Genomic DNA, 27991 nt, shown 5'->3' on the forward strand with positions numbered 1-27991 from the left:
CCCTCTAGAGAGAAAACATTTTCCGAGGCCAGCAGAGCTCTAAGGAGATATCTAAGATGAGGAATACGTCGGAGGACACAATTCCTTCGAAGGGGTGATTCTTCTTTTCACTGAGGCAAGGAGTGGAATGGTTTGACTGACAGGGGGCTTCTCCTTAATTACTCTTTCCACAAAGTCAATGTCCGGAGAAGTCTCCCCTGTGTCTAATTCGAAATGCGCTGCTGCTTTGCGCAACAGTGCATTAAACGTAGGCTGGTCATCTATAGGAGATGTGTTCCTAATAGGCGAGTCTTTGGGAGGAGATAGGGTTATGGCATCAGGGTCAGAGTACGCTGATGGGGACTGGATCGCGGCGTTGTCTGTTCCGATGAAGATGCCATCGAGAACGAGTTGGTATATTTCGAGTAGATGTAGATTAGATTATCTGACTGAACAACGATGTTCCGAGGCCACACGAAGCGCGGAAAAACGGAACTGAGCAACGGACGCCTCGCGTGGCTATTTATGGGCATGGTGACGTCGGCGGCGATACGGTGGCCGTCGAGGGACATCGACTCGCCGGACGTCGACGCGCAGCGCCCTCTACAGAAAAATTATTCCGAGGCCAGCAACCGGGAAACGTATTATCAAAGATAAGGAATATGTCGGAGGACACAATCCCTTCGAAGTGTTGGTTAAAAGTGACCGTCTCTTCATTTTGAAACTCTTGACAATTGTACTTAACAATTTCTTCTCCTTTGAAGATAAATATTTTGTTCAAATATCAGGTACATCAATGGGGGCAGCAATGCCCTCGAGTTACGCGATTATCTACATTTCATATTTGGAAGAGACAAGTAATCAATAACCCAAGATGGAAAGACAAACTAATTTCTTACAAGATGTATTGACTTTTTGGCATTTGGAGAGGGGGAGAAGAAGAGCTTCTAGAATTCTTTGATTTTATTAACAACCTAGCCCCGCAAATTAAATTCATGTACAAATACAGCAGGACCCCCAAGGAGTTCTTAGATGTCCAGATATACTTGAAAAACAATAAATTGGAAAACGATTTTTACAAAAGGAAACGGATAGGAACAGTCTTCTTTTGGCTACGAGTTTCCATCCAAGAAAGACAATATCAAGTATCCGACTAAGTCAGTTCTTGAGGTACAGACGTATCATCTCAGAAGGTGAATATGAATTGAAATCAAGTGAACTCAGAAAAATGTATCAAGAGAGGATACGACAATGAAATATTGAGTAAACGCGCAACGACAGTCAAGAACATCACAAGACAAGAATCGCTTACGACAAAAGAAAAAAACACCAGGACTGATTTGGTATATGTCACCACCTACTCACAACAAAGCAGCACAATAAAGAAAATAGTTAAAAAGAATTGGGAAATATTTTCCCAGGATGCGACATTGGCTAAATTATTTCCATCACCTCCATTATTTGCATACAATAAGCAGATCATTGAAAGATCATTTGATTAAATCTGACTTCAGTCAAAGATACTGTTCAACAAGAAATACACAGGGGGACTATACCGTGCAATAACTGTAGTTCCTTCAACAATGTAATAAAAGATAATTCTATTAATCATCCCCATACCGGACAAACAATTTCTCTAAAACACACTTCTACTTGGGACACCAAGAATGTCACATATGGTATAAAATGTCCGTGTGGGCTATACTATATTGGATTAACAACCAGGAAAGCAAAAATCTGTTGGGGTGAACACAAACCAAATATTCGGAACCACACAGTTAAATCTCCAGTAGCCCAACACTTGGATGCTGCAAAACAGTCTATTGCACAAATCCAGTTCGTCATCTTGGAGCATGTTAAACTACCAAAAAGGGGAGGCAACATCACCAAATTATTACAAAGAGAAATATTCTGTTTCGAGAAGCTCGACACAATGAATCCCAGAGGGTTGAATTTTGATTGGGACCTTAATTGCTATCTACAGATGGACTGGACTATGTGACCAATTGAAATGTGACAAATTTGTCATATAAAGACTTTTGTGAGCCACGTACCAGGGATCATATGAGTATTTAAGAAACATTCTTGAGATTGTTGTAAAAACATACTGACCCGCTTGTCACCAACAGGAATCGAGAATGCAAAAATGTTTAATGATTGTAGGGTTACGTAATGTATAAGACATTAAGAACTGTATACTTGCATGATGAAACATCTAATTACACAAGATTAATAATGATTAAAGATTGAACAAGGATTACTAGCCCGTAAAATCTAGGTTTTATTAGCGTTAAATTACGTGATTGTACAGTACTATTCAACTATCCCATGGCAAATTGATTGTAATTATGATATCTTTCTAAATTGTGCCATAACTTGCACACTTTTTTTTATGCGTCAATTCTAGTGGATATATCCACTGTTAGACAGAAGCTTGCATTAAGTTAAAAGTAAAACATGAGTTCCCCCCAACATGGCGCCCAAACTGGCACTCGACAGCATAGTATAAACAAAACAAACGATGAGCTGTTGTGTTTGCTTAGCGACATGCGCTGCAGCTCGGCGTCTGAACATCACAGCGAGCAGGAGCTCGCGTAATGCAGAAGCACGAACAGCAGCTCCGGAAAAGTAAGAATTGCTTTTCGTGTTCGATCACGAATCCAGCAGAAAGATTTGATTTATAGATAAGCTGAAAGCCCAGTATCCTAGAACTAATCTAATCCCCGTTATCGTAGGCTATCGGGGAAAGCGCAAGGAAAAGCAGAAATCATTACAGGTCGATCGGCAACCCTTCAAAACCTTAAGATCATAGGCAGCAGTGATTTATACCATGCACACCTATAAGGTAGGAAATGTTAAAACGCAAGATATACGGCCGATATAATGTATTAGCTAAAACATGGTAACTACATTAAGCGTATTCTAAAAGAAACCCGCCTGATTTATTTTCAGGGTTTTTCCAAAATTGATGCAATATCTTAAATGACAGTGGCAGTTACTGTTCGACTCAACTACTTATCTAATGGCGAGTTATACATATTTTTCCTGGAAACCATGTACCGCATTAATAACTCTCACAAATTAGGTGATGTATAGGGGGACACAGAGCTCAATAGCGCCTGTCCCCTCTGCACACCACCGCTCATCACAATTAATGTCACTCATTAGTGAAACACGATTTATCCTTATTTTACAGCCTTGAAAATCACCCTGTTTGGGCAGCAAGCGTTCCTTGAGAGGGAGATACGAATTCTAAGGTTAGTTCATTTGAATTGAGCCATTTTAAGTTTGATCTTCAATAAATATATCGCACATTAAGTAATGTAGATAAATCTATTTATGTCTTACAGAAAATATCAAAACAATCCAATACTCTAAAAACCGGAAGGGCATGAGTTGCCCGAAACGCATACTTTAGATAGGCAATTACATTGGGAAACCTATCAAGATTATTGGATCGCGTGAACAAAACAGAAATCTGTATTGTGAAAAAACATTAGTCAATATTTTGTTTATGATGCAAACTTTGATTTCTTTTTTAAAAAATGACTAAAACATAATAAATAAATGTTCTCTTTGCATAAAAGATGTTGAATAGGAATTAATCTGCACCAATTGAATAGTTGACCATATGAAAGCATTTCTAAAAATTGCGTTGAATTTGAAGCAAAATTTGTTTTGCCCTATGCTGTGCCCCAATTTGTACAACAAAGTTGTCATTGGACCATTCATTTTCAAATAAGAATGATCTTACCTGCTCCACCAGCTTGTATGATCACAGTGTTGTTTCCAAATGTCTTGCGGATCACCTCCTGTACCGTCCCAGTATGTGAGCGCGACACAATGATTCTGGGGTTTGCTTCATCGTAAGAAGAGCGAGCTTTGAGGTTGGTCCCGCCATCCACCATTGCCCAAGCTGCAAAACACAATGAGCACTTTAGCCAATCTTTGACAGTCATTGAAAAAAGTGTTTTAAAAAAGGGCAGATTTAATGTAAATGTATTGAAATGAGAACCTCAACCAGAGGAAATGGGGAAAAACAAAGCCAATCTTCAGTACCAGTCGCTGTGGAGCCAGAGCCACACCCAACAGGAGGAAAATGATGAGACCCCTTTTGCCCAGGATCTAAGCCCTAAGATTTCTTTAAGGGTCAAAGGGAGTCTCCTTCCTTTGAAGTCTTAAACTGGCAGGCCTTGCCCCAATTTGGATGCCGATCCTCCGGGGAAGCATAGGACTTAGGATACATTGGGAATATAGACTCCTGTACAGTGATCCCATTAAGTCACAACCTAGAGACCACTGGGTTTGGGCCTTTTTCTATTACCGCTGGTACATGAGCTCCCTTTCTAGGTCTCTTGGTATCAAGATGTCCAAGAATAGGCTCTGCATTTCTACTTGACCAAGATGGCTGTTCAGGAGCTGTGCCAAGGCTGGCATTAAGATCAAGGCACCTTTGGTGCCAATCCCTATGATGGGGATGCCGTCTGCGAGAATGGGGTTGGATATAGTGTGTCCCTTTGATTTTCATACTTCCTGAGGGAATACATTTACATGGTTACTAGTTGATCACTCTAGCAGATACCTGGAGGCAATTCCACTTTACCACAGTTATCGCCAAGCCAGTTGCTAAAGCCCTTCCCGATATCTTTACCAGAGTTGGAGTCCCTAAAGTAGTTGAGTCTTATCAGGGGACCAGCTTCATGAAGAAGCTGTGGAAGGAGTGTGATGTAACCTGCATGATTTCCACAAACTGCTATCCACAAACTAATGCATTGGTTCAGAGATTTAACTGAACTTCGAAAGTGTGAAGGGTGGTTTAGAAGAGCACTTGCAAAAAGGAAGTGTGAATTCCTTTCACCGGGTCTCGTTTGCTTGCAGAGAGGTGCCTCAAGAGGGTGTTGGTTTTACCTACTGTGTGACCATCCAGTTCAAGGCCATTTGGTGCTGGTGAAGGGCGGGTAGGACACCCCTCCAACACCATATCTGAACATTCGGGACTATATGTTTGATCTCAGAAACAGAATGAAATGAATGATGGCACAAGAAAATGTCAACCTAAAGGCAGGTCAAGCACTGCCATCACCAGAAAGCCTCTGTTTGATTGGACTGAGACCCAGGGCCTTACCAGCAAAACAGACTGGACCCTACCAGGTTTTTCCTCAAACTAAGTGGCAAACCTTTGGATCCATGCGTTTCCCCCACAGGCCATTTTCCCTCAAGTTAGTTGCCCTGTTTTGGTGCTGCAGGGAAAGACTTAGCTGGGGCTGCTCCGCTCTGACACTTTTCTGGTGTGGGGGTAACCCTCCAACCCCCTGCGACATGCTGGTGTCCCCTAGCCCTCACCAGAATCCCCCTTCATGCAGGGAAATGCCACAGCAACCCCTGGCCTCCCACCAAGCAGTCTCATTCCACACTACCACCATTCCCACTCAACCATTGCCATCTGTCCAGACTTACCCAAACTCTCAAACCCATCCTTGCCTGCTCCTTACCATTTCAGCTCTCTGCCGCCACTGCATGAGCTCCCTTTCAGGTGTTCTGAACCATACTTGAATTTGTGCATGCACTAGTCCAGGCGGGCGATTCAAGAAAGACAGTGTCAGGAATATTTATTCAGTAAAAAAGTGGGCAGATCTAAACTATTTAGTGGTTGTGGGGTAACACAGATTCCCCACCCCCACCATGGACTTCCTCAAAAACAGACTGAATGAGTTCATCCATAGGGATGACAATGCTGATCTAACCATGTTCTGCGAGTAAAAAGAGACTGCTGGGTGTTAGGTATTGAGAGTACACCTTGCTCAATCTTGTCCTGCTGCAATCCATCCTTCATTAAGTTGAGGAAGAAGGAGCCATAACCTTAAAATCACCCAGCACTAGCGAAGTGCTCATTGTTAGTTGTGTGGGGAGTGGCAGATTCCGATTTGGATCTGGAATTGCACCCCATTGATCTCTTCACCCGAGTCCCAGCAGAAGTTGTTTTGGCTGGGCATAGGAGGCAACAACACTGCAGTGGGAAGCCAGCATCATAAGGAGCAGGCGACAAGGAAACCCGCTCAAAGTGACCGGCTGCACATATCAGGGGAGTCAGCCGTGAATCCGGTCACAATGGCAAGCTGCACATATCAGGGGAAATCGGCCATGAACCAGTGCTGCACACATGTTAAGGTAATTTTTCTCAACTTGGGCTTTCCCCCGCTGGGTTAAATAATCATGGTAAAGAAAACCAAAATGGGGACCATGATACGGGGCTGAAGGAAGAATTAATTAAGCCTCCCCTGCCACAAATGCCTGCGACACATACCTGGAGAGGTGCATACATTTAGGTCAGGGAAAATATTTGTAAAAACGCTGATCAAATGGCCTGTCCTGATGTGTTCCCGGACAGTATCGAGGACCTAGGGTTAAGGGAAGTTGTTGCCTAACCTATGTCGGAAAACGAAGTTGCCCCAACAAGTGTCGGCATTCGTTTAGACAAAGATAGGCCATTAACGATCCTAGGTTTAGCACCCCCTCGCCCCCGACTGTGGCAAAGAAACATAACGAGCCACCTTCGTCCTGCAGCCACAACATTTGGTACAACATCTCCTACCCCCTCTACGTCCACAGATGTCAACTCACTCTTGAAGTTTTGTTTGAATTTATCAGGAAATTCATCAAAAGCTTCAAATCTGGAACACCTTGAGCTCAGAAGCACTGCAAATACAAATCTCTCTCTCACTCAAGATCTGTAAAGAATTCACCAATCCTCCTCATTGGACGTTTCCGCCACCAGTGATTTTTCTAATTCTCCAAACAGAGGTAATCGCTGCAGAAACACACCCGTTGACTAAAAATACTTCCAAAAGGACGGCATTACTGGCAACTACAGTTGCTACATTTGCCACCTGTGTTGGGGAGAATTTTCATTTCAGTGCTCAATTCCTCACACCTCTTTTGCTGGACTTTTGTACTTTTAATTTTTATCTTTGAGTGAGCGTTATTTCTCATTCATGTATTTTTGACCCGATTTGGATTCTGTTTTCTTTGTTTTTGGAGCCTGACAAACATCTACTTTTTGTATGGTGATTCACAGCACCTTCAGTGCAGTGCCATAGAGAAATCCTTTATATTTCTCTTAAGGTTTAAATACCTTAAATACCTACTTACCTTTTCCCTCTGTAGATCCAGCACACACCATCCTGTGTGTGCTGGGGGGTTATTTAGTAGCCCTTTTTCTACTTATGTAACATTTTTTATGATACTTTCACAACTTTAAATGGCTGGTGGGAGTGGTTTAATTTTCCTACCATTGTGCTTTTCTACCGCAGGCTGAACCCTCAGCTGCAGTATACCACCCATGGGTGACAATGGTGTCAAAATCGCCATTTCTTGTTAGTGAAGTCTTTCTTGGGTTTTACCCTGCGCGCCAACCAGGTTTAACCCTTTTGTTTGTTTTGCCTTTGGCAGGCTTCTGTGCTGAAACCACCTCGGGCTCCAGTGTGTCTGGCAGGGCAGTAAGTGAGGGAGGTGCCCGGAACTCCCTGTGCTTCGTCTCCTTGGTAACCTGAATGCAGCCAGTGCTTAATGGCTGGCTGACTGTCCTTGCAGGACAACCACCCTGCTGTGTGAGTGACAGCCATGCTGTGCATGAATGGGAGAAACCTGCATAAAAGGTGAGGCTTCTTGAACAGAAGACAGTCGACCACTGGACGAAACATCCAAAGAAGGAATTATGAAGAGAAGCTTGCTGCATCCTCCTGGACTCTTGAAGTGCCCAGTGAAGCACTGCTGCAGTGCTGAAACTGCTTTTACGAATCAACTAGAGAAGCTCTGGAGAGGACGACTTCTTACCTTGGGTTAGTGGGACAGCAAGACGAACTTTGCCGGAAGAACTTCCCCCAACTGGCTGTACTTCTTTGCTGCTGCTGGAACCGAATGCCAGGGGTTAACAAATCCGTAGTAGAGCGCACCATCTTTAAGCTGGACCAGAGCTCCAGGAAGATCCCGAGGACCCTCCTGAAGCAGGACGACCGAAGCTCAAGTCACCTCACCAGAGTACTGGACTCAGAGCGAAGAAAGTCCATCAAGTGTCCAAGATCTGCGGTGTTGCAAGTGGCGTTGAACTGAAAAGAGCCTGTAGCTGCAACCAACCTCCCTCTTGTCCCCACAACTGAGGCCCAGGAACACAGGATCTGCAGTCTGCAACCAGGAAAGAAGCCAGCTGCATCCTCTTCTTCTAACCTAAGATACTGTTCTGACTAAGGGGTACTTGCCTCATTATCTGTAGCTTGCTTGTCTCAGTTAAGATTTGGCATTATCTGTCTTTCTAGAGTTATTCTAGCTCTAACCTTTCATAAGTTTAGCAGCTCGCGGCACAACAGTAATTTTCTACAACAAACTAACTCTGTACAAGACTTGTGCTGTCGAAGAAGTGCCTCAGCTCTATAGACATTGTACAAATTGACTTTTGCTGTCCTGGCTCCCTGAAGACTTCGGTCCCATTGACTGATTCGAACTGTCCCTCATAGGTGGTAACTTGCTTGAAACGGTTATTGCTGGGCAAAGTTTTTATCTAGACTTCATTGGGGGATTTTTAAAAGTGCTCACATGCTTTCAAAACCCATTAACCTTTTTCCTTCCCTTAACTTTCCCTTTTCACAACCTCAGAATTTTACCAAATGCAAAAGTGATATCTAAATGCCAATACAAGTGTCTAATTGCTTATCTTGATTCTGAGAACATGTTATGAAGTATATTTTTACTGTAGCATATTGCCCTTTTTAAAACATGCTTATTTAAAACTGACCGTTAAATAAATCATTATTTTACTAGAAAACCTTCAGTGTGTTATTTGCATACTTGTATGTGCGGATTTCAATGCTACAGCTCACATTTACCCCTCTTGAGATAAGTATGGCTGCTCAGACCCTCTACCAACTTGTGTATTACAGACCTATACCAATAGGTGGGTTACCTAATACCAAGAGGACAAGACTGGTGCAGTCTCCCTGAGGGTTACTGCATACAATCTTGCCTAACCGCCTGCAACACACTACTCCAAGAACTGCAGGACTTAGAAGTTTACATTGGCACGAGTAGTAGGCGTTTTACAGGCTAATAGACAGGGGTTAGCCCTCTTTATGCCCTATAACAAAGGCACAAAGGTGTGATATCTCTACTCTCGGATTACGGAACACGACCATCATTTCCCTCTAGCACTTCATATATACAGGAGGACTCAAATGTCCCAATTGAGCTGAATTTAAGGGTGTTGCAGGATAAGTGTCAAAACAAAGTGCAAACAGAAGGCAAAAAAAGAAGCATCAAGCAAATAAAAACAGCTGGATAGAGATCATGCAACAAAGCAAAAAGAAAAACAAAAAAAAAAAACTAATACTCAGGCCATAGCACAGACGAAGACCCAAGGCCAAACATGTACACTGCTACATAATCACACACACCATCATTAATAAAAGGTTAAATATCTGAAGGCTTCCAAAACTCAAATCAAAGACTGGACAAATGGCTTAGGGCCATCAGACATATGTCGGGCTTTGCAACCGGCTGTTGGATGTGAGGGGGAACTGTGCATTGGCCCTGCTAAAAATGGCAGCTCTCTGCAACCACTCAAGGTAGCACAACCACTACCCTTAACAAGAGGGGTGCCTATGTTGCATTTGTCAGGTCTGCCACCCTTTCAAACCCAAAACAAGATCCTGATGCCGAAGATGGACACCAAAGCCATTGCACCGAGACAGACAGTTGATATAGCAAAATAGGAGTAATGCCACAGAAATATATAGAACTGGCTACCTACAAATCTAATCCTCCTATCGGAAACAAACAATCAGCTAGCAGTCCGTTTCTGAATAGATCAAACTTGCTACAGCTGGTGCATCTGATCTCGGAATTAAACATCATAACATCGGATGATCTAAAGAAATTGGACTTTCCAAAGCTGCGAAGCATTACCAACTGTGTTGCGCTAAACATTGGTTTCTCAGATGTCCAATTTATGTCAACATTTGGTGAACAGTTCTCTGTTGAGCTTTGAGATGCAGGTTAATTTGACAAATTTTCGGCAAACTTCCTGCTCCAAAAAACTATACACCTAAATATATACAAAGAAAAGGTGGAGAAATTAGATATAGCGCCCAAATTAAACCAATGCACATTTTGAAGTACTGACCAAGCCCTTGAAAGAGTGGCACTAAACTAATGACATGTAATACAAGGGGCTTTCCCTCATTTATGGTGAATCCTGAAGGCCGAACATTACTAAATTCTTTAGATATCTTTGCTCTACAAGAGACCTGGGCGCTGGGGGGAATTGCCGATTGATGGCTTTAAGCTAACAACTTCACTGGCCGTTAAGGAAAAAGGAGGTCGAATGTTTGGGGTTTTTGCATAGGAACTTGAACGAACTATGAAGTTACTCTTTACGGAATTGAAGTATATTCCAAAAACCTGTTAGCGGTGCTGATAACTTTCCCTGCCCTTAAGCTAATCATGACCTTATACGATCCCCCAGATGGAAACATTTCCAACATCCTACTGGCAGGCGCAATTAAGACACTAGTTAGACGGTCGGAGGTCGTCCCTGGGAGAAGGCTGCGATTCTGATGGGCGACTTAAACGCCTAGTGTCTACCGATGGAGGATTTAAAGATCAGAACTTTTGGGGACAGAAATGAAACTTCCAAGATGAACTCCATTGGCAAAAGGCATTCTCTCCTAATAGAGAAAGGGAAAGTATGGTTTAAGGCAATAGAAAAGTTCAATATGCATCCGTTGGGCCAGACTTTGGGTCCCGGACCGCTTGAATTTTTTGCACTTGGCACGCTAGCGGGCATGTACCTTGCCTTGATGCTATCTTTGCCACAGAAAACATAATCACAAGGCAAATAAAATATGAGGCAAAGTTTACCAATATAAGCAGCACTAATAGCCACCCGGCACTCCCTAGGGGTGAAAATTGAGAGCTCGGTAGCCACATTAGCAACAGTTAATCCCCAAGGTAACCGAATAAGATGGATGGTTGCAAACATTGATCTGGCAAATAAATTGTTAAATAAAATGTTACAGAATTTGGAGGGTGGGATGTAGACTCCAGAGAGTCTGACTTGGCACAAAGAATTATTGAGGCTGTAAAATCAGACAAAAAAAACTTGGGCCACACAAAGAACTCCTACAATGTAGCGATATACAAGATAAAGAAACGTCATAGAAGTATACGTCTGTTTGGGAGATCAACAACCCTAAAATATGAGGAAAAGACTGTACTAAGAAAACTCCAGACCAAATATAGATCCCTGCAGAGGCATCACAAATTTAAAAAGAATTCTAGCAATTGGCTGATGATCTACAAATTGATCAGGGTCAAGGATGCCAGGAGTTGTTGGCAATTATATCGCTTTCACATAGCGAAAGGTACATCCCAAGAATTGGTGAATTTAACAGAAGCATCATGGGTAAAAAACAGATGAGCTAAACCTTCTACATAGAGGATGAGCAAGCTGAACAATAATGTATAGGACAGGAGTCTCACTGTTCAGGAAATATTTGATGAGGAAGACATTTATCAATTGATTATAAAAACAAAGTCCTCTACGGCCCCCAGCCCTTATAATTTGCATAACGTAATGATTAAAAGGTACCTGGTGCTATGGCCAAAGTTTTTACCAAGCTTTCAGGGAGTTCAGGTGAGTTTCCGGACAGCTGGCCATCCTCAGTTCTTATATCTATCCACAAGAAAGTAGTACAAGACTATCCTAACTGCAGACTGCTGGCGATGTTGGATGCCAGCAGAATTTCTTTTGCAAGAATACTCCTGAGGGACCTAGACAGGCAAAGTGAAAGCAGAGGATTGCTTGACATGACCCAAATAGGCTTTCAAAGGGCTGTGGAACAGTGTACTGCATCTGGGCCATAAAGATAATCCAAGCCAAGATCAAAAAAACACCAGAGCCCTGTCTATATGTGTCCCTTGTGGACTACTCATGCACATTTGATCACGTGAAGCAAAATATATTGTGGGCAAAGTTATCCGCGTGGGATATTGATCAAACACTTTTGCACTTTATAAAGGAATATTAGAGATACTAAAATAATAGTCAGAACTAATCTCCCTGGCCCCCCACAAACTTCAAGCTTATGTGTGTAGGAACTGTGGGGAAGCATTGAGACCATGCATGAGGCATACATGGAAAGCATGGTACCAGCTGTACTTTATGCTTTAGAAACTTTCCCAGAAAGACAAGTGGGATGGCTGGACCAGATAGAAGGCAGACTTTTACGATCTATTTTAGGAGTCCCTCAAGAAGTCCCAATCGAGGCCTTGTGCCTCGAACTCTGTTTAATCTCATTAACACATGTTGGAAAATTGCTAGGTGCCCCTTATACATGAGAACAATGCACAAAGCACATCAAATCTTAAAACACCCTGGTCGACTACTCAAGATGGTTAACTGAAAGAGTTACGAGAAATTCAATTAACCATGTCCATGCTGAATTAAGGTCCGCAGTCAGTGTGCATTTTGACACAATAGATCTGTCATTAATAGAGGAAGAAGACACAGATAAGTTCTTAAAAGAACTTAAGCTAGTCACTTCAAAATGATAAAGTGGAAAGCGTGGAACTACCGAGTAGAAAACAGATACATTGAATATGCAAAACAGGGTTTCACTCAACACTGAACAGAGTTACTTGACAAAATGGTCCAGTAGGACATGCATTACTTACCGTAATAGCATTTCTGATGATTGTATCTGCTAAGATTCACATTCTGTGCATATAGTCCGACATCTAGTGGTAACCGCAGAGTATTGCATCTGGTCTTTCGAGGATCGAAAGGGGACGTCGACATGAGCGTGCCTGTAACACTATCCCCAATGTGATGTGTAATGTACCCAAAATCCCTCACGCACCGCGGTCCCTTCGATTGTATTTCTTCCGCCGTGAGGGAGCCTTAGGACTATCGTGAGCGAGTACAGAAGGAGAGAAGCAATAGTAAGATGTCTATGTTCCTTCCATCCGAGCAGGGAGGAAAGGTGGGCGCATGTGAATTTAAGCAGATACAATCATCAGAAATGCTCTTAAGGTAAGTAATGCATGTCTTCCGATGCTCGTGAATCTGCATGAAACATGCTGTGCGTAAATAGCGAGCAGTACCCAAAGTTGGTGGTGGGATGTGAGAAGGAACAGTAGTGAAAAGTTACTGCTTGTCCCACTCGTGAATCAGACCTAGAGTGAGTGTCTAAGCAATAGTGTTTAGTAAAGGTGTGTACAGAATGCCAGGTTGCCGCCTTGCAAATGGACTCAAGCGTGTTCTGGAGAATTCTCAGAAGTGTGCTAATTTCTCTCGACCTTAGAGACCCCCAGCAACTTTGCTGGATTTTGAGGACTTGAATTTTTAACCTGGAGAGAGAGAGACCCTTTTTCCCCCCACACTCATGTATTTTAATGTGATTCTGAACACTGTTTCTTTTGGTTGTGGAGGCTGAATCCATAGGTATCACATTTTACATTTCACAGCACCTTCAGTGCAGTGGCACAGGGAAGTCTAACATTTTCCAAAGTTTAAATACCTTCTCTCGGAGAAACTACTGTTTCCAAGGGCAGTAAAGTGAAATTGACTTTACTTACTTTCTAGACCCAGCACATACTATTTAAGCTTTTCATGTAACATTTTTATGTTACCCTTTCCTCAATGAATGGCTGGTGGCAGGGGTTTGCTTTTAACTACTGTGGTGTGCTTTTACCGCGGGCTGAGTTTGCAGCCGCGGTAAAGCACCCATGGGTGCCATTTTTGTCAAAATGCCCTCTGCCCCCCTCTTCCCCCACCTCCCCACCCCCGTCTTCTTTCTTCACCATTTGTGGAAAGGTCCTTCTTCAGATTTACTCTGCGCTCCAAACCAGGTTTGGTCCCTTTCTTCGTCTTGTCGGGATTCATGAGTGAAGCCTGCCTCTGGCTCCAGGGTGTCTCACAGGTGCAGGAAGTGAGGGAGGTGCCCAAAACTCCCTGTGCTTAGTCTCATAGGAGACAGGAATGCACTCTTATGCCCGCTGGCTGTCCGATAAAAACAGCCACCCTGTTGGGTGACTGACAACTAGGCTAGAATGAATAGGAGAAACCTGCATAAAAGGCAAGGCTTTTTGGCTTGGAAGGAGAGTCGACCACTGGACGAAGGAATCCAAAGAAGAACCTGGAAGAGACGCCTGCTGCAACTCCTGGACCGTTGGTTTGCCAGGTGAAGCCCCGCTGCTGTGCTGAAGCCCCAAATTCATATCGACAGAAGCCCTGCAAGGACGACTTCGCCCCTTGAGTTGGTGGGACCAATCAACTCCAGAGTAAGCCACCTGGACATCCTCTCGAAGCTGGTTGAATTTCCACTCCAGTTACTGCTGGAACTGAATAGCCAGGGAGAGGAACACCAGATCGTGTGCGTTGCTTTTAAGCTGGCCAAGAGCACCAGGAAGATCCTCCGGACTCCCAGGAAGCAGGACTGACTGACCCTGAGCCACAACAGAGTGCTGGACCCCAGATGCAAGGAAAGCCTATCTCCACAGCCAGGAACCACAGTGTTGCCATTTGCGGTAGACGCAAGGAGCTGAAAAACTCAAGTGCCACTTGTTTGAAGATTGCCGGTTGTGGTCGGTGACCGTCCCATGTACGCTCTAAGAGAACTTTTGTTGTGCCACCTTGCTTGATCTCGAGGAGATTTGAAGCTCAAATTAAGGCAACTGGAAGCCAAAACCATTTGCAATTTACGATGTGTCCAACATGGTTTGAACACGGACAATGAAATGTATGTTTTCCTGTGATCTAAGATATATACCCCCCCCCCTCATCTGTGTGTGACATGATAACTAATTAACTGTAATCCGTGACTTGGTAAAGGCCTTGATGAGATCGATCCAAGCAGCACCCCATACATTTCAGTAACACATGATTCCTTTCAGTGCTTGATCGTAACGTACTAGTTATCATAACCATTTAACTTTCCATGATACTAGCATGCGCTCAAATCTATATATTTAATGAGCATATTGGCTCGGGATTGCGCATATATATTGATAACATATACTTTTGGTCCCACAATAAGTATACACCAGACCGCATACAACCAGTATATAGGTTCGCCAACTAGGGCACATCCAAGGATTATTAGATAATCCCAGGATCATTTTTTGTCACAGGTTCCAATTTTTACTTTTCTCCTTTGAACATACCATTTTATAATCAACACTAATACATTTCCTTCATTCAGCTATAATAGCTATGCACTGAAAATGACATCAAGCAATTAATAGAATACCTATCAACATAACATCCAGGTTTTGCGCATTTCGACGTCAGCGCTGGCATGCGCGTGACGTCATTGCACATGCGCGTGAAGTCAGACGCGATGGCGAGCCGTAAATAGTACTCGTCTGACCGAACACGGTCTTTTCCTGCCAGATTCTTCTTGGGATTTATCCCCGTGATACAGAACACAAGGTATGGGTAATCCAATTGCGATCATCACTGACGGAATCACCATGGATTTAACATCAGGGCCAAATGACCTCCCATCAATCTTGCTATTACAGGTATTGGGACCTGATTAACACAATGGAACCTCTGATACAGACCGGCCACTGTGCGACACTTTAAAGCACCCTGAGGTGAGAGAAAGGGTAATGTCCCATTTGCTGTGTTATATTCTCGTATTATCTGTTCTTTTTCCCCCTTCTTTTGCATTACTGCCTAATCATTGAAGAGCCAATTGGTTACAGCTAATAGTTCTTCAAAACCAAATTAATCCTTGAATATTTCTGTATACATAGAACCTAACATTTCATGTCTTACCTTTTAGGATTCATACCCAGAATTATTTGGCGAGTTTTTCAGAATCCTCACTCTGCATGACTTCTTACATCTTACACTCTGCACATCAGGTACACCTAATTCTTGGTAATGGGTCTCACCAATGCTCTAACATAAGGGTAACTTTTCACTAAGGACAAGACACAGGTTTTGCAAACACACTGCGCACAAACACTAGTTAAGACCACGTTGGTATAGTAGTTTTAATCAACACTAGGGTAGCCCGACACGTGTTTCGAGCACTTGCTCTTCCACTGAGGCTACAAGATTTTTGTACATGCAAGGTGATGTAGTACAGATAAATTAAACAAAGTCCATGTGGAGGACCCAAGATAGCAAGGCAAACAAAAAAGGGGTGAACAACAATTGCATTAGTCATTTGTGGCACAATTTAGACAAAATTGCAAGATATTCAGTCCATAGTGCCAAGAACCGAAATTTTAAGCAATTAGGAGACAAGGAAAATGAATCATCCATAAACAGCCTAAATTCAGTAAAATCCATACCATGTGTATATTAGGAAGCCATCAGATAAGGGAGGGGAAAAAGGAAAGGAAAAAGAAAAATAAACAAAGGTTTCATTAGCTCTTACGTTCTAGGTAGGCCATACAATTAGAATTGGCTAGTCAAGAAGTTTAATCTTTTACCTGCAGTGAGGTATGAATCGTTTGCGAACTGAGGAAAGAAGGAAATCCCAAAAAAAGACAATTCCATTTTATGGTCAATATCAAGTATACGCGCTAATGCTTCAATTCATTGCGTGGAGTAAAATGGCTGTGCACTTACCCATAAGTATGGTAAGTGATTGAAGAATAGGTCTCACGGGCTCCACTGTAAATTTAGATTGTATGGGGTATTAGACATTGTACTAATGCATGTGCAGAGCAATTAGTAATTTTGTTTTAAGGAGATATATAACATAATGGTACCTGTCACTTGCTGTTGCAACAACAAATATTGAAGCGTTTCCGCGTTGAGGCTTAGGAAGGCAATGTAGGTTGAAATAACGAGCGTTCATCACAAGCCCAGCAAATAAGGGAAAATAGGAAAGGACAAGACAGACAAACCAATTAGTCAAACCTGCGTGTCTGGCTAAGTAATTAATGCACGCGTAGACCCTCAAGGCTCTAGGGGTCTGCGCGCAAGAATGGTGCCTACCAGGGTCTCCGCTGTAATTCCAAACAGGAGCCTGACATCCGCAGTTCCTGCTGCCAAAGTTATTGACAGTAACGTGTGCACAACAACGTGCGCGGCCGTACGTGTGGCAAGGGCCGGCCGCCATCTTGGGTGTGTGTAACTTTTCACTAATCACTATTTGGATTGGATCCAACTAGAACAGAAATATTACTCTCTGATAAGGGAGTATACTATCAAAGTGAGAATCTCACTAACACAATGACAACTGAACTATGATTATGTGCTAAGGAATTTTGCATCTTATTCCCACACAACTGCTCTCGCCCTACATGACTGTACTGGTCTGACTATGGGTATGTACACCAGTTTTGATGTTAATTATAATGCATTTTGCACTGAATGTACATGTGTATTTTTCTCTTTCTTACTTCCATTTTTTATTTTACACAATTGTACATTATTTATGCTCCACTTATGCTTTGATGGTCTTAATTGATATTTTATTTCTATCGCGCTCGTACACAAGTGTTTCAGAGTGCGACACACACGTTGAGATCACACCAACAATAACATTTTTTCTGGTTGATGATGAAACATTTGTACAACTATATTATGAACAGCCTTGAAAACGACCGATTGGTCGAAACACGTGTCGGCTGTGCATAGAATAAACCACTACTCGCACATCGGATGGCTACATCTATATTTCTTAACAGTGTTTTGGGACTTTAACATTGTTTTAGTGTATTGATCACTGCAACTTGAAGTCTGTTTGCGCAGTACAAATACACACCCCAATATTTAATGTTTATAGCTTTTCGAGGTACCAAGGGGAACCTTGTGTGTATTTTCTGCTGCATTTTGACAGGATTTTAGGAAGTTGAGCGCTCTGCATATTGTTACTCCCCTACATTTTGGTATTTGATCTCGTCTTGGTTGCTCCTGTAGATTTGCTTGCATCTACTACTACTCACAGGCCTAACAGCTCGTGGCCCTACATTTGATTCTACTTTTGCTACAAAGATTTCTAAAACATTGTGCAAGACTTTCACTTACCTGCAAGAAGTGCTTCAGTTCACCTTGACTTTTGCCAACTTAACATTGGCTGGCTTGGCTCCCTGAATGACTCTCCTCTCCTCTGCTTATGCGTTTTTCCCTTCCTTCTAAAGAGTTAACTGACTTTGCATTGGGGGGGGGGTTTGAAAGTACTTACCCGATTAAGAAGAATTGTGTGAACACTTGTCTTAATCTGAAACCTTTTCTTTAACACTTCTTACCAATAATAATCTAAATGCAACAGTGATATATTAATGTCCCCAGCACCCTAACTATTGAAGTCACCCGAGTGTGTAGGTTGTGTGTGTGTGTGGGCCATCCCAAATGGGTATTTGCTGATTTAGAAAACTATGAGTGTGTATTTTGAAGTGTATTTAGCTGTTGCTTTATATTGCTTCCTTCTGAAGGCGGCTTATTCAAACTGATAAGCCTGGCTTCTTGACCACACTACCAACCTGTGTAGTACAGACTTCTACCAAAGGTTGGATTTCTATTGCCACGTGGTCAGGGTTGTTGTAGTGCACCCAAAGGGTACTGCATACAATCTTGCCTAACAGCGAGGGAAATTTGCAACAAATGCTATGGAAGCCGCAGTGCCAGAGTGGAGTGTGCTCTAGGCTTGAAGGGCAGATCTCTCTTGGCAAGAGTAACAGAGTGTGATGCAATTGACAATCCACCTAGAGATGGCTTAGAGAGAGGATCCCCTTCTCTACCAGCTGCCACTGAAACAAAAACCTGGCTAGTTTTCCTTAGTGGTCTAGTTCTTTCCAGGGAGTACATGACTGCCCTGCGCACATCCAGTTTGTGTAGGCTTCTTTCCGCCACGTCAGTGGGGTTCTGGAAGAATGTTGGTAGTTCGATTGACTGGTTCACATGGAACTTAGAAATAAATGCGGGCGCAAACCCAGGGTGAGTGTGCAGAACCACCATCTCTGAATTGTGACAAGAGGGTCTAGAATAGCAAGGGCCTGTAGTTCACCGACTCTCCTTATTGAAGTGACTCCCACTAGGAAGCCGGTCTTGTAAGTAAGAGCTTTGAGACTTGCTTTATACATAGGTTCAAAGGGAGACCCCATAACTATGGTTAATACCACGTTTATGTCCCCATCCGGGAGCCGGGTTAGAAATGGAGGGATGAATTCTCTTAACCCCTTCCATGAAAGCTTTAATAACAGGGATATTCCACCACAATACTTTAAGTTGGGACGTGGTATAGGCTGAGAGTGGAGCTAAGTGAACCTTAAGGAGAATTAAAAACCAGACGCAAGTCTAGTAGATGAGTCAGGAATAACACAATATGAGTAGGAGAGCAGTCAACTGGATTGATGTTCTTGGAATTACACCAGATGACAAAGCGTTTCCATTTATTGGAATAGCAATGTCTGGTGTTAGGGTTTTCTTGCTTCCCCCAAGTATATCCATGCATCGCTGATAAAGTTGGAGATGCCGAACTCTATGACCTCAGGAAACAGGCCGCTAAGGTCAGAGTCTGCAGGCATAGGTGAAAAGTTTCCCCTTTGTCCTGAGATAGCACGTTGTATGGGCATGGTAGTTTCATTGGAGTAGAGAGTGACATCTCAATCAGATGGCAGACCCAGGGTTGGCGTAAACTAATTTCCCTGACCACGTTATCCAGAGACCGTTCCCCTTGGATCGGTGCGGAGGGTACCTGAAGGCGTAATCTGGGTATTGTGAGCTCTCCAGAGTTGTAAACAAGTCTATCTCTGGGAAGCCCCATTCTGCGAAAACATTGGACACTATGGGCCTCATTAGGAGTTTGGGAGTAGCCCTGCCTGTATTACAGGCACAGCTGCCGCCAAACTCTCCTCCGGGACCAGCACCCGCAAATGGACAATTACCGGGCCATTAAGAGTTTTGCAGCCCAGTAATTGCCCATTTGCAGGCGTCTGTAATGTCGCACTCCCCATCCCCATTCTGCCCCATAGGGCTGAATGGAGATCGAGAGCATGGATGCACCGGCACCGTTGTAACGGTGCATCTGCAAGTTATGCTCGTGGGTGCCCCACAGCATGCACCCGCAAGCAAAACTTGTAGTTTGGCGGTACGGTGACAACGGTGCCGGTAAGCTTACCAGCACCGTTATCTCCATACCGACAAACTCCTAATGAGGCCCTATGTCTTTGTGTAGTCGGCATTCGTACTCTAAGGACAACGGGAAGTCTCTGCTGAGCACGTCTGCCAGAGGATTGAGTTCCCCCGGAACGTGTTGAGACAATAGAAACATCTTGTGTTTGAGAGCCCATTTCCAAATGCTCCGAGACAGTTGAGAGCGAGTGCCCCCATGCTTGTTCAGGTAGTACACGGCTGTGGTGCTGTCCGTGAGGATGCGTACTGTCTTTCCCTGTAACTGTCTGAAAGGCCTTCACTGCTTTGAACACCGCTAACAGCGCCAACAGGTTTATGTGGTTGGCTGCTACTGCTGGGGACCAAACGCTGTGCGCCATCACGCGATCTGTTGAAGGAGGTTAGCCCCCCCCCCCCACCCCATGAGAGATGCGTCCATTGTGGAGGTGGCAAAGGTTTTCCCCTTCAAGAGGTTTTCCTTCAACCAACACTGCAGAGAGAACACGAGGGCTGCAGAGAGAACCACTAGATCATACCATTGTCCGCTGGCCTGACACCACTGGCTGTCGAGCTACTCTTGCATGGGGCGCATATGCCAACGTGCACGAGGGACCAGCTAAATGCCAGATGCCATCATCCCCAACAGTCGCATACTGTGGAATCTGAAAGAACAAGTTACTTTCTTACCTGGTAAAGTTCTTTCGATGGGATGTTCCTCCGACGTATTCCACATCTTTGACAGTAATTACCACAGCTGTGCTGCTTCGGAAAACTTTCGGTGTAGGCGTCCTGCGTCGATGAGCTCCCTCGAGGACCTCCTCCAACGGTCGACGTCACCGGATGTTATAAGTAGGACGCAGCCTCAGTTATAGTTTTTTTCCCCCCACAACGTGTGGCACCAATCTTCTGCCAGTATGACTACAGAAAGCATTGCAGAAACGTAAGCTGCAATCACATAAGAAATTCTGTAGAGGGGCAGGTAGGGAGGGTACGATGTATTCCATATCGGAGGAACATCCCATCGAAAGAACGTTACCAGGTAAAAAAGTAACTTGTTCTTCCAGGGGATTGTGTCCTCAGCCATATTCCACATCTTTGACAGATTCCCAAAGCAGTACCAACATAAGTAGGTGGGAAAAGAATTTGAAATTTTAGAATGCCTAATCAAATTGCAGAATAGAGGACTGCCTTGCCAAAGGCCAAATCTTGCCCATGAATAGAGTCCAGGGAATAATGTTTCACAAAAGTATGGACAGAGGCCCATGTGGCCGCTTCGCAAATAGGAACACCCCTCTGTAGTGCAGTGGAGACAGCCAAACCCCTAGTAGAATAGGCCCGTAAACCTACAGGAGGGTCCTTCCCCGCCAAACAATAACATTCTGAGATTGTCAAACTGATACATCTAGACAAGGTCTGCTTAGAAACAGCCTGACCTAAACGCCTTCCATAGTAACCAACAAAGAGCTGATCGTCCACTCTGGCCCGGGACATCCGTGAGAGACAGAAACTCAAAGCTCTCCTAGGATCAAACCTATGGAGCCTCTCCTCTTCCTTACCAGGATGTGGAGGAGGATAGAATGCTGGAAGAATCACCTGGCTCAGATGGAATTCTGACAAAACCTTCGAAGAAAGGAAGGCCGTACCCTAAAGACAACCCTGTCCTTATGGAACACAGTGAAGGGTGGTTTGTCGGAAAGTGCCTCAAACTCACTCACTCTGCGTGCGGAAGTAACCGCAACTTAAAATACAGTTTTAAAGGACAACAGTCGCAATGGACAAGAATGTAAGGGCTCAAACGGAGCTCCCATTAGGAACTTCAAAACCAAATTCAAATCCCATCCCGGCACCTGGAAAGGTGACGGTGGAAACACGAGTTGAGTTAGCCCTTTTAGAAACTGAGATATCAAAAGGGATTTTAAAATAAGAACATTCCTCAGACGAGCGCTTACATATAGACGGCGCTGCCAGGTAACCCTTAATGGTACCCACTTGCAGGCCCTTGTGGGCTAAAGAAAGCAAAAAAAGAAAAACCAAAGGAATGGGACATTGGAAAGGATCCACATTCTGTACCCTGCACCAGTCGCAGAACTTCTTCCAACGGGAACGGTACAGGGATTTCGTTGCGGGCCTTCTGGCCGAAAGCAACACCTCCATCACGTCTTCAGGCAGGTTCCAATCATTATATCTCAGCCTTTCAGATACCAAGCATGAAGGCTGAGAAACTTGATCTCTGGATGGAGAACTCGAACTCCCCCCCCCCCCCCCCGTGATGAGAGCAGATCATCTCGGTAGGGAAGACGGTGTGGAGGGCAGATGGACATGTCTAGAAGGTCCGGGTACCACGCTCTCCTGGCACAGGCCAGAGCAATGAGGATCATCCAGGAACCGAACCTCCGCAACACCTGTGGAATGACGAGGACTGGAGGGAACGCGTACAGCAGTGGTAAGGACCACCACTACGAATGTGTCCCCCAAGGCCCCTCTTGGAGGAAATTCCCGCAAGCATAATCTTTCACACTTCCAGTTGACACTGGTGGCGAAGAGATCCACTCGTGGGGTTCCCCAAAGGTCGAAGATCTCCAAAAGAACTTCCCGAGCCAGCTCCCACTTGTGAGAGACAATGCTCTGCCTGCTCAGAGCGTCCGCTGCCGTGTTTTCATCTCTGGCCAGATGAACTGCTGAGACCGAAATGTCCTGCTGGATGGCCCAGAATCAGAGCTGCATCGCCTCCCTGCACAGTGGGAGTGACTCTGCCCCCCTCCCCCACTTTTTGTTGAGGTAGTGCATGGCCACTGTATTGTCTGTCATAATCAGGACATTCTCTCGTACCCCCCCCCCCCCCGTACAGGCGGCAGCCCACAGCTCTAACAGATTGATGTGGAGTCTGGACTCGATGGAGACCAACGACCGCCGACTGTCAGCTCGTTGGCATGAGCTCCCCAACCCGTGAGGGATGCGTCCGTCACGATCGTCACCTCCGGCCATGGTTGCCAAAACGGAGCCCCTTTGAACAGATTTCCTTCGACGGCCCACCACAAAAGGTTCTGGCCGTTCGAGGGCGGGATATGAACGGGGTCCGACATCCTGCCAGAGAACTGTGACCACTGCATCTTGAGTGCCCACTGCAAAGATCTCATCTGCAGCCTGGCCTCTGGCACCAGTAGAATGAAGGATGCCAGGAGGCCGAGCAATCTCAAAAACTCGAACGCCGGGAGACTCTGGGCACGTTGAAATTTGTCCACCATCTGCAGAACGTGGTGAGCCCTCACCTGGGGAGGCGAGCACTGCCCCAGGGATGCGTCTAGCACTGCCCCAATGTACTGGCGCCACTGGGTAGGTGTCACATGAGACTTAAGTTGAGGGAGAAGCCCAGCTTGTGAAGGGAGTGGCAGATGATCCAGGACTTGCTCGGAAGAGCACGCCCTGATCAACCAATCGTCCAGGTAGGGATAGACGTGAATCTCCCCCCCCCCCCCCTTTCCTGAGATGCGCTGCCACCACCACCAGCTTGGTGAAGACCCTCTGGACAGAGGTCAATCTGAACGGCAGGACGCGAAACTGAAAATGCGAGTCGCCAACCGCGTACCTCAGGTACTTCCTGTGCTTGGGATGAATCGGCACATGAAAGTAAGCATCCCAACCAGTCCTGAAGTTGAAGGGCCTGGAGGACTTGAGAGAGTAACCATCTTGAACGTGTCCTTTCTGAGGAGCTTGTTCAAATCACGCAAGTCCATGATATATTTCAATCCCCGTCTTTTTTCGGGATAAAGAAATATGGGGAATACCATCCCTTGTTCCTCTCCGCTACAGTTCTATGGCGCCTTTCTCCAGCAGGGATTTGATTTCCTGCGCAAGGAGCGGATCCAGACTCTTCAAAGAGCTGCCCCGGTGGATTGTCGTGAGGCCTCTGCCGAAAAGGAAGACAGTAGCCATGGTCTATGATCTCCAGAACCTACACATCTGAAGTAATGGCAGGCCATTCTACAAGATGCTGCGCCAGCCTTCCCTCAACCGGCGAACCATGGGACATGGCCTCATGACTGAGCGGAAGCGGCAGTGCCTGAGGGCAAAGAGGCAACTGCCCGAGCAGCTTTGGCACCTCGAGTACCTTGTTTTCCACGTCTGGTACTCCTACATTGGCCCCTTTTACTGGCAGGCGCGCCCACCCCCCCCACCCCTCGATCTACTAAAGGAAGAGTAGTATAGAAAGGAACCTCCCCTCCATTGCTGTCCCCAGGATGAAAAGGCGGAGGATGACATACTGCAGCGCTCAACGACTTTGCTGCAGCTTTGGAGGTCTGCAACCACTCAAGGCTCGCGTCAGCCTTGCTGGCATAAAGATGGACACCATCAAAGGGCACGTTTAGAAGCCGGGACACTACATCAGGAGCATTCCGCAACCACGCAAACCTGCGCATCACGGTGCTCGCCGCCATGGACCGGCTGACACAGTCTGCCACATCCAGACCCGACTGAACTGAACTGATTCACACATGGCATCCTTTCCATCCTGAACGAGGGCAAGAAAACCATCCCTTTCCCCCCCTTCGGGAATATGTTCAGCACCCAAAGATACACAATTTCACAGAGTGTGCGTGAATGTTGCAAGGGCACAAACTGAGTTGGCTGCTTTTAAAGCCATACCCCCAGAAGAAGATACCTTCTTCGCCCAACCATCAAAGCGTTTGTCGACCCCATCAGGGTTACGCCGCCTGCTTTGTTGGGGCCGTAGCCACCTGTACCACCAAACTCTCCGGAGTGGGGTGCGTGGACAAGTAACAGGGGTCGCCACTGGCTGGACGGTATTTTTTCTGTAACAACTTTTACTGCCGAAGACTCTGCGAAGCAGTCCAACCCGATGCCACTCTTCTTTGTAAGGCCATATGAAATGGCAACACCTGGTCAGTGGGTGGACCTTGGTCTTGGATATCTGTCAGGTCATCCTGCAGAAACTCCACAGGTGGAGCAGACCACCCCAGATACTCTGTCACCATCGACATGAGGCACCTGTACGAAGAGTCAGCATACGTACCAGGCTCAGGCCTGCCAAACTCAACCTCCGGGGAGGTATCAAGACCACTTGTGTCATGTAAAGATTGACGAAGGTCTTCTAATTGGCTATGACCAGACAACAGGTCATCAGGAACCTCAGGAGGCAGCTCATCCTCAGACCCTTCCTCTACCTCTGAAATGGACTCCAAGGGTTGGAACAAGTCCACCCTGGCAGGAGGAACAGAGTATGGGTCGAGTATAGGTCGAGTATAGGTCGCACAGACTTGATGAGCGCCTTCCTAGGAGCTTCCACAGCTCTCCGGGTACCTCTGGCAAAAATTCCTCAAAAAGGCATTGATGGCACCGATGGGAGTGGCGCCGATGACTTCGACAGCGGCTTCGAGCGCATACTTTGACGCCTCAGCGCCGATGGCTTCCTCAGAACTGGAGAAAGTCCCGACGGACATGGCGCCAGTGGCGCTGAAGGATGGCCTCACAGGCTCTATCAGTCTCTACGGCGTCGAGGACGGGGACCTGGAGCGGGCACGATGGCTATCCTTGTCCACCCGGGACCTCGAAGGTTCCCTGGGATCGTGCCGACCGCCCGAGCCCGAAGGCGTGCGAGCAGTGGCCCTAGAGCGTTGCGTGCCGGCTTCTCTCGAAGGCGCGGTCGGAACGGTGCCCTGCGACTCAAAAATCGCCATCTCCTTACGGAAGGTGTCCCATTCCTCCGGCGATGAATGCTTGGAGGGACAAGCAACCCGCCGTCTGGCAGAGTCCTCAGACGAGGACCTGGAAGGCAACCGATGATGGTGCTTCCGTGCATGCCTCGAAGAGGCCGAGGAATGGTGGGACTGAATCATCAGTCGTGAGTCCAGAAGACTTCAACTTACGGGGTTTGGAAACCCTACCTGCCGACAGCTTCTTCTTCCGCTCCGGCAAGGCCTTGGACGTCAAAGACCGGCATTCGTCGCAGTCATCCGTGGCGTGGCTCTCACCGAGGCACCAAAGGCAGACATTGTGCGGGTCCGTCAGAGACATCTTGGAACTGCAGTCCAGACACTTCTTGAAGCCCGACAGAAGACAAAGACATACTTTCGTTTAACACGATATTCGATCACAAGAAAGAACCGAGGTGTGCCGAGATTTCAAAGCGAACACGTTCTCAGAAAAAAACGGAACTGAGGCTACGGGTGTTGTGCGTCCTACTTATAACATCCGGTGACGTCGATCGTCGGAGGAGGTCCTCGAGGGAGCGCATAGACGTCATCAACGCAGGACGCCTATGCCGAAAAAGATTTCCGAAGCAGCACAGCTGTGGTAATTACTGTCAAAGATGTGGAATATGTCGGAGGACACAATCCCCTCAAGCATCTTTTGAACCCTCTGGTTGGTGGGGAAGACGAGGCCGTCTTCTGTCCGAATAAGAGCCCCTAGAAACAGCTAAACTTGGCTGGGGTTTAGGCTGATTTTTCTTGTTTATGGAGAATCCCAGATTGAATAAGAGGTGTATTGTCTTTGGAGTGTTTTACAGGAATGTTATGAGCCAGTCGTCGAGGTAAGGATTTACTTGGATGGATTGCCTGTGCAGGTGTGCTGCTGCTCTGCCAGTACCTTTGTAAATACCCTTGGGGCTGAGGCAATGCCAAAGGAAAGGACCTTTAACTGATAGTTTTTGTCCTCCATTATGAACCTTAGGTTTGTCCTCTATTATGAGCCTTAGGCATTTCCTGTGTGCTGGCAACATTGAAATACAAAAGTATGCATCTTTCATGTCCAATGTTGCCATGTAATCCCCTGCAATGTTACCATTCAAAACTTTTGTGGTTTGACAAATTTGTTCCCCGGGTGCAAGTCTAGCACAGGGCGCACAGTGAGATCCTTTTTGGGTACAAGGAAGTACACTGAATAAATACCCTCATTTACCTGTAGAACAGGGACGAATTCGATTGCACCCTTTTCCTGCAGGATCTCGACCTCTTGCAGCAGGATCTTCAGGTGTTCTGGTGTTAGGCACCTGGATTTTGGAGGTCTGTATCGAGGTGGCCAGCTGAACTCTATGCAATAACCGTGGGTGACCATCTTGAGCACCCACTTTGTCTGTGGTAATCCACTCCCATGCGTGCAGGAATGATGCAAGTCCCCGACCGGGGAGGCATGGGAAGGGACCCGGATCTGAAAGTAATTTCTGACTGGAGGCCGGAAAGCCTGTGGGGTTCGTGTTGCTACCCCTTCCTTTCCCACATTGTCCTCTGGTCTGGGTGGATATGGGTTTGCGAAGGCAGACCCCTGTCCTGAGGACCAGTTGTTGCCCGAGCCATATTGGTTGTGTGAGGCACGATAGTAGGATTTCCCACCAAAGGACCAGCGAGAACTCCCCCCTAACCCCTGCCCACCCCTCATATTCCCTCCCCCCTCTCCCCTCTGTTGAAAGGGTCTTTGAGTGATTCAATTCAAAGCCTTTAAAGTCTTGTGTTCCTTCTTGGCCGTTTCCAGTGCCTCATCAACGGCCTTGCCAAATAGGTTTGAGTCTTTCACCGGTTTGTTGATTAATGACACCTGTGTCTCTGGTTTGAAACCAGAGTTTTTCAACCATGCATGGTGTTTTAAAAGGGTACCCTGAGCCACGTTTCTCCCTGCTGTCTCAGCAGCATCCAAGGTATTCTTGAGGATGTTGTGATTCACCTGCATACCCGCCGATACAATTGTGAGCAGACGAGAATGCACTGGTTCAGGGACTTCCTTAAGTCCTCCTGCAGCAGGTTCCATTGGACATCGGAAAAGCAGGCCAACAGCGTGGTGGTGTTGGGTATACGGGTAAAATATGCTGCCGCAGTAGTGATTCTCTTTCCAAGAGCATACAACTTTACATTGTTTGTCTGGCGGTGCCTC

General features: G+C 45.7%; 1 protein-coding gene across 1 annotated transcript in view; it reads right to left on the reverse strand.

Annotated features, from left to right (window-relative positions):
* BPNT2 (3'(2'), 5'-bisphosphate nucleotidase 2) overlaps nucleotides 1-27991 on the reverse strand; it is a 237144-nt gene that overhangs the window by 86084 nt on the left and 123069 nt on the right. The window contains exon 4 of the mRNA XM_069621076.1: nucleotides 3734-3895. Coding sequence (XP_069477177.1) covers nucleotides 3734-3895 — 162 coding nt within the window. The remainder of the gene's footprint in view (nucleotides 1-3733; nucleotides 3896-27991) is intronic.

Source organism: Ambystoma mexicanum, chromosome 5q, assembly GCF_040938575.1.
Source record: "Ambystoma mexicanum isolate Mex_15411 chromosome 5q, UKY_AmexF1_1, whole genome shotgun sequence".
In the NCBI taxonomy this organism is placed as follows: Eukaryota; Metazoa; Chordata; class Amphibia; order Caudata; family Ambystomatidae; genus Ambystoma; species Ambystoma mexicanum.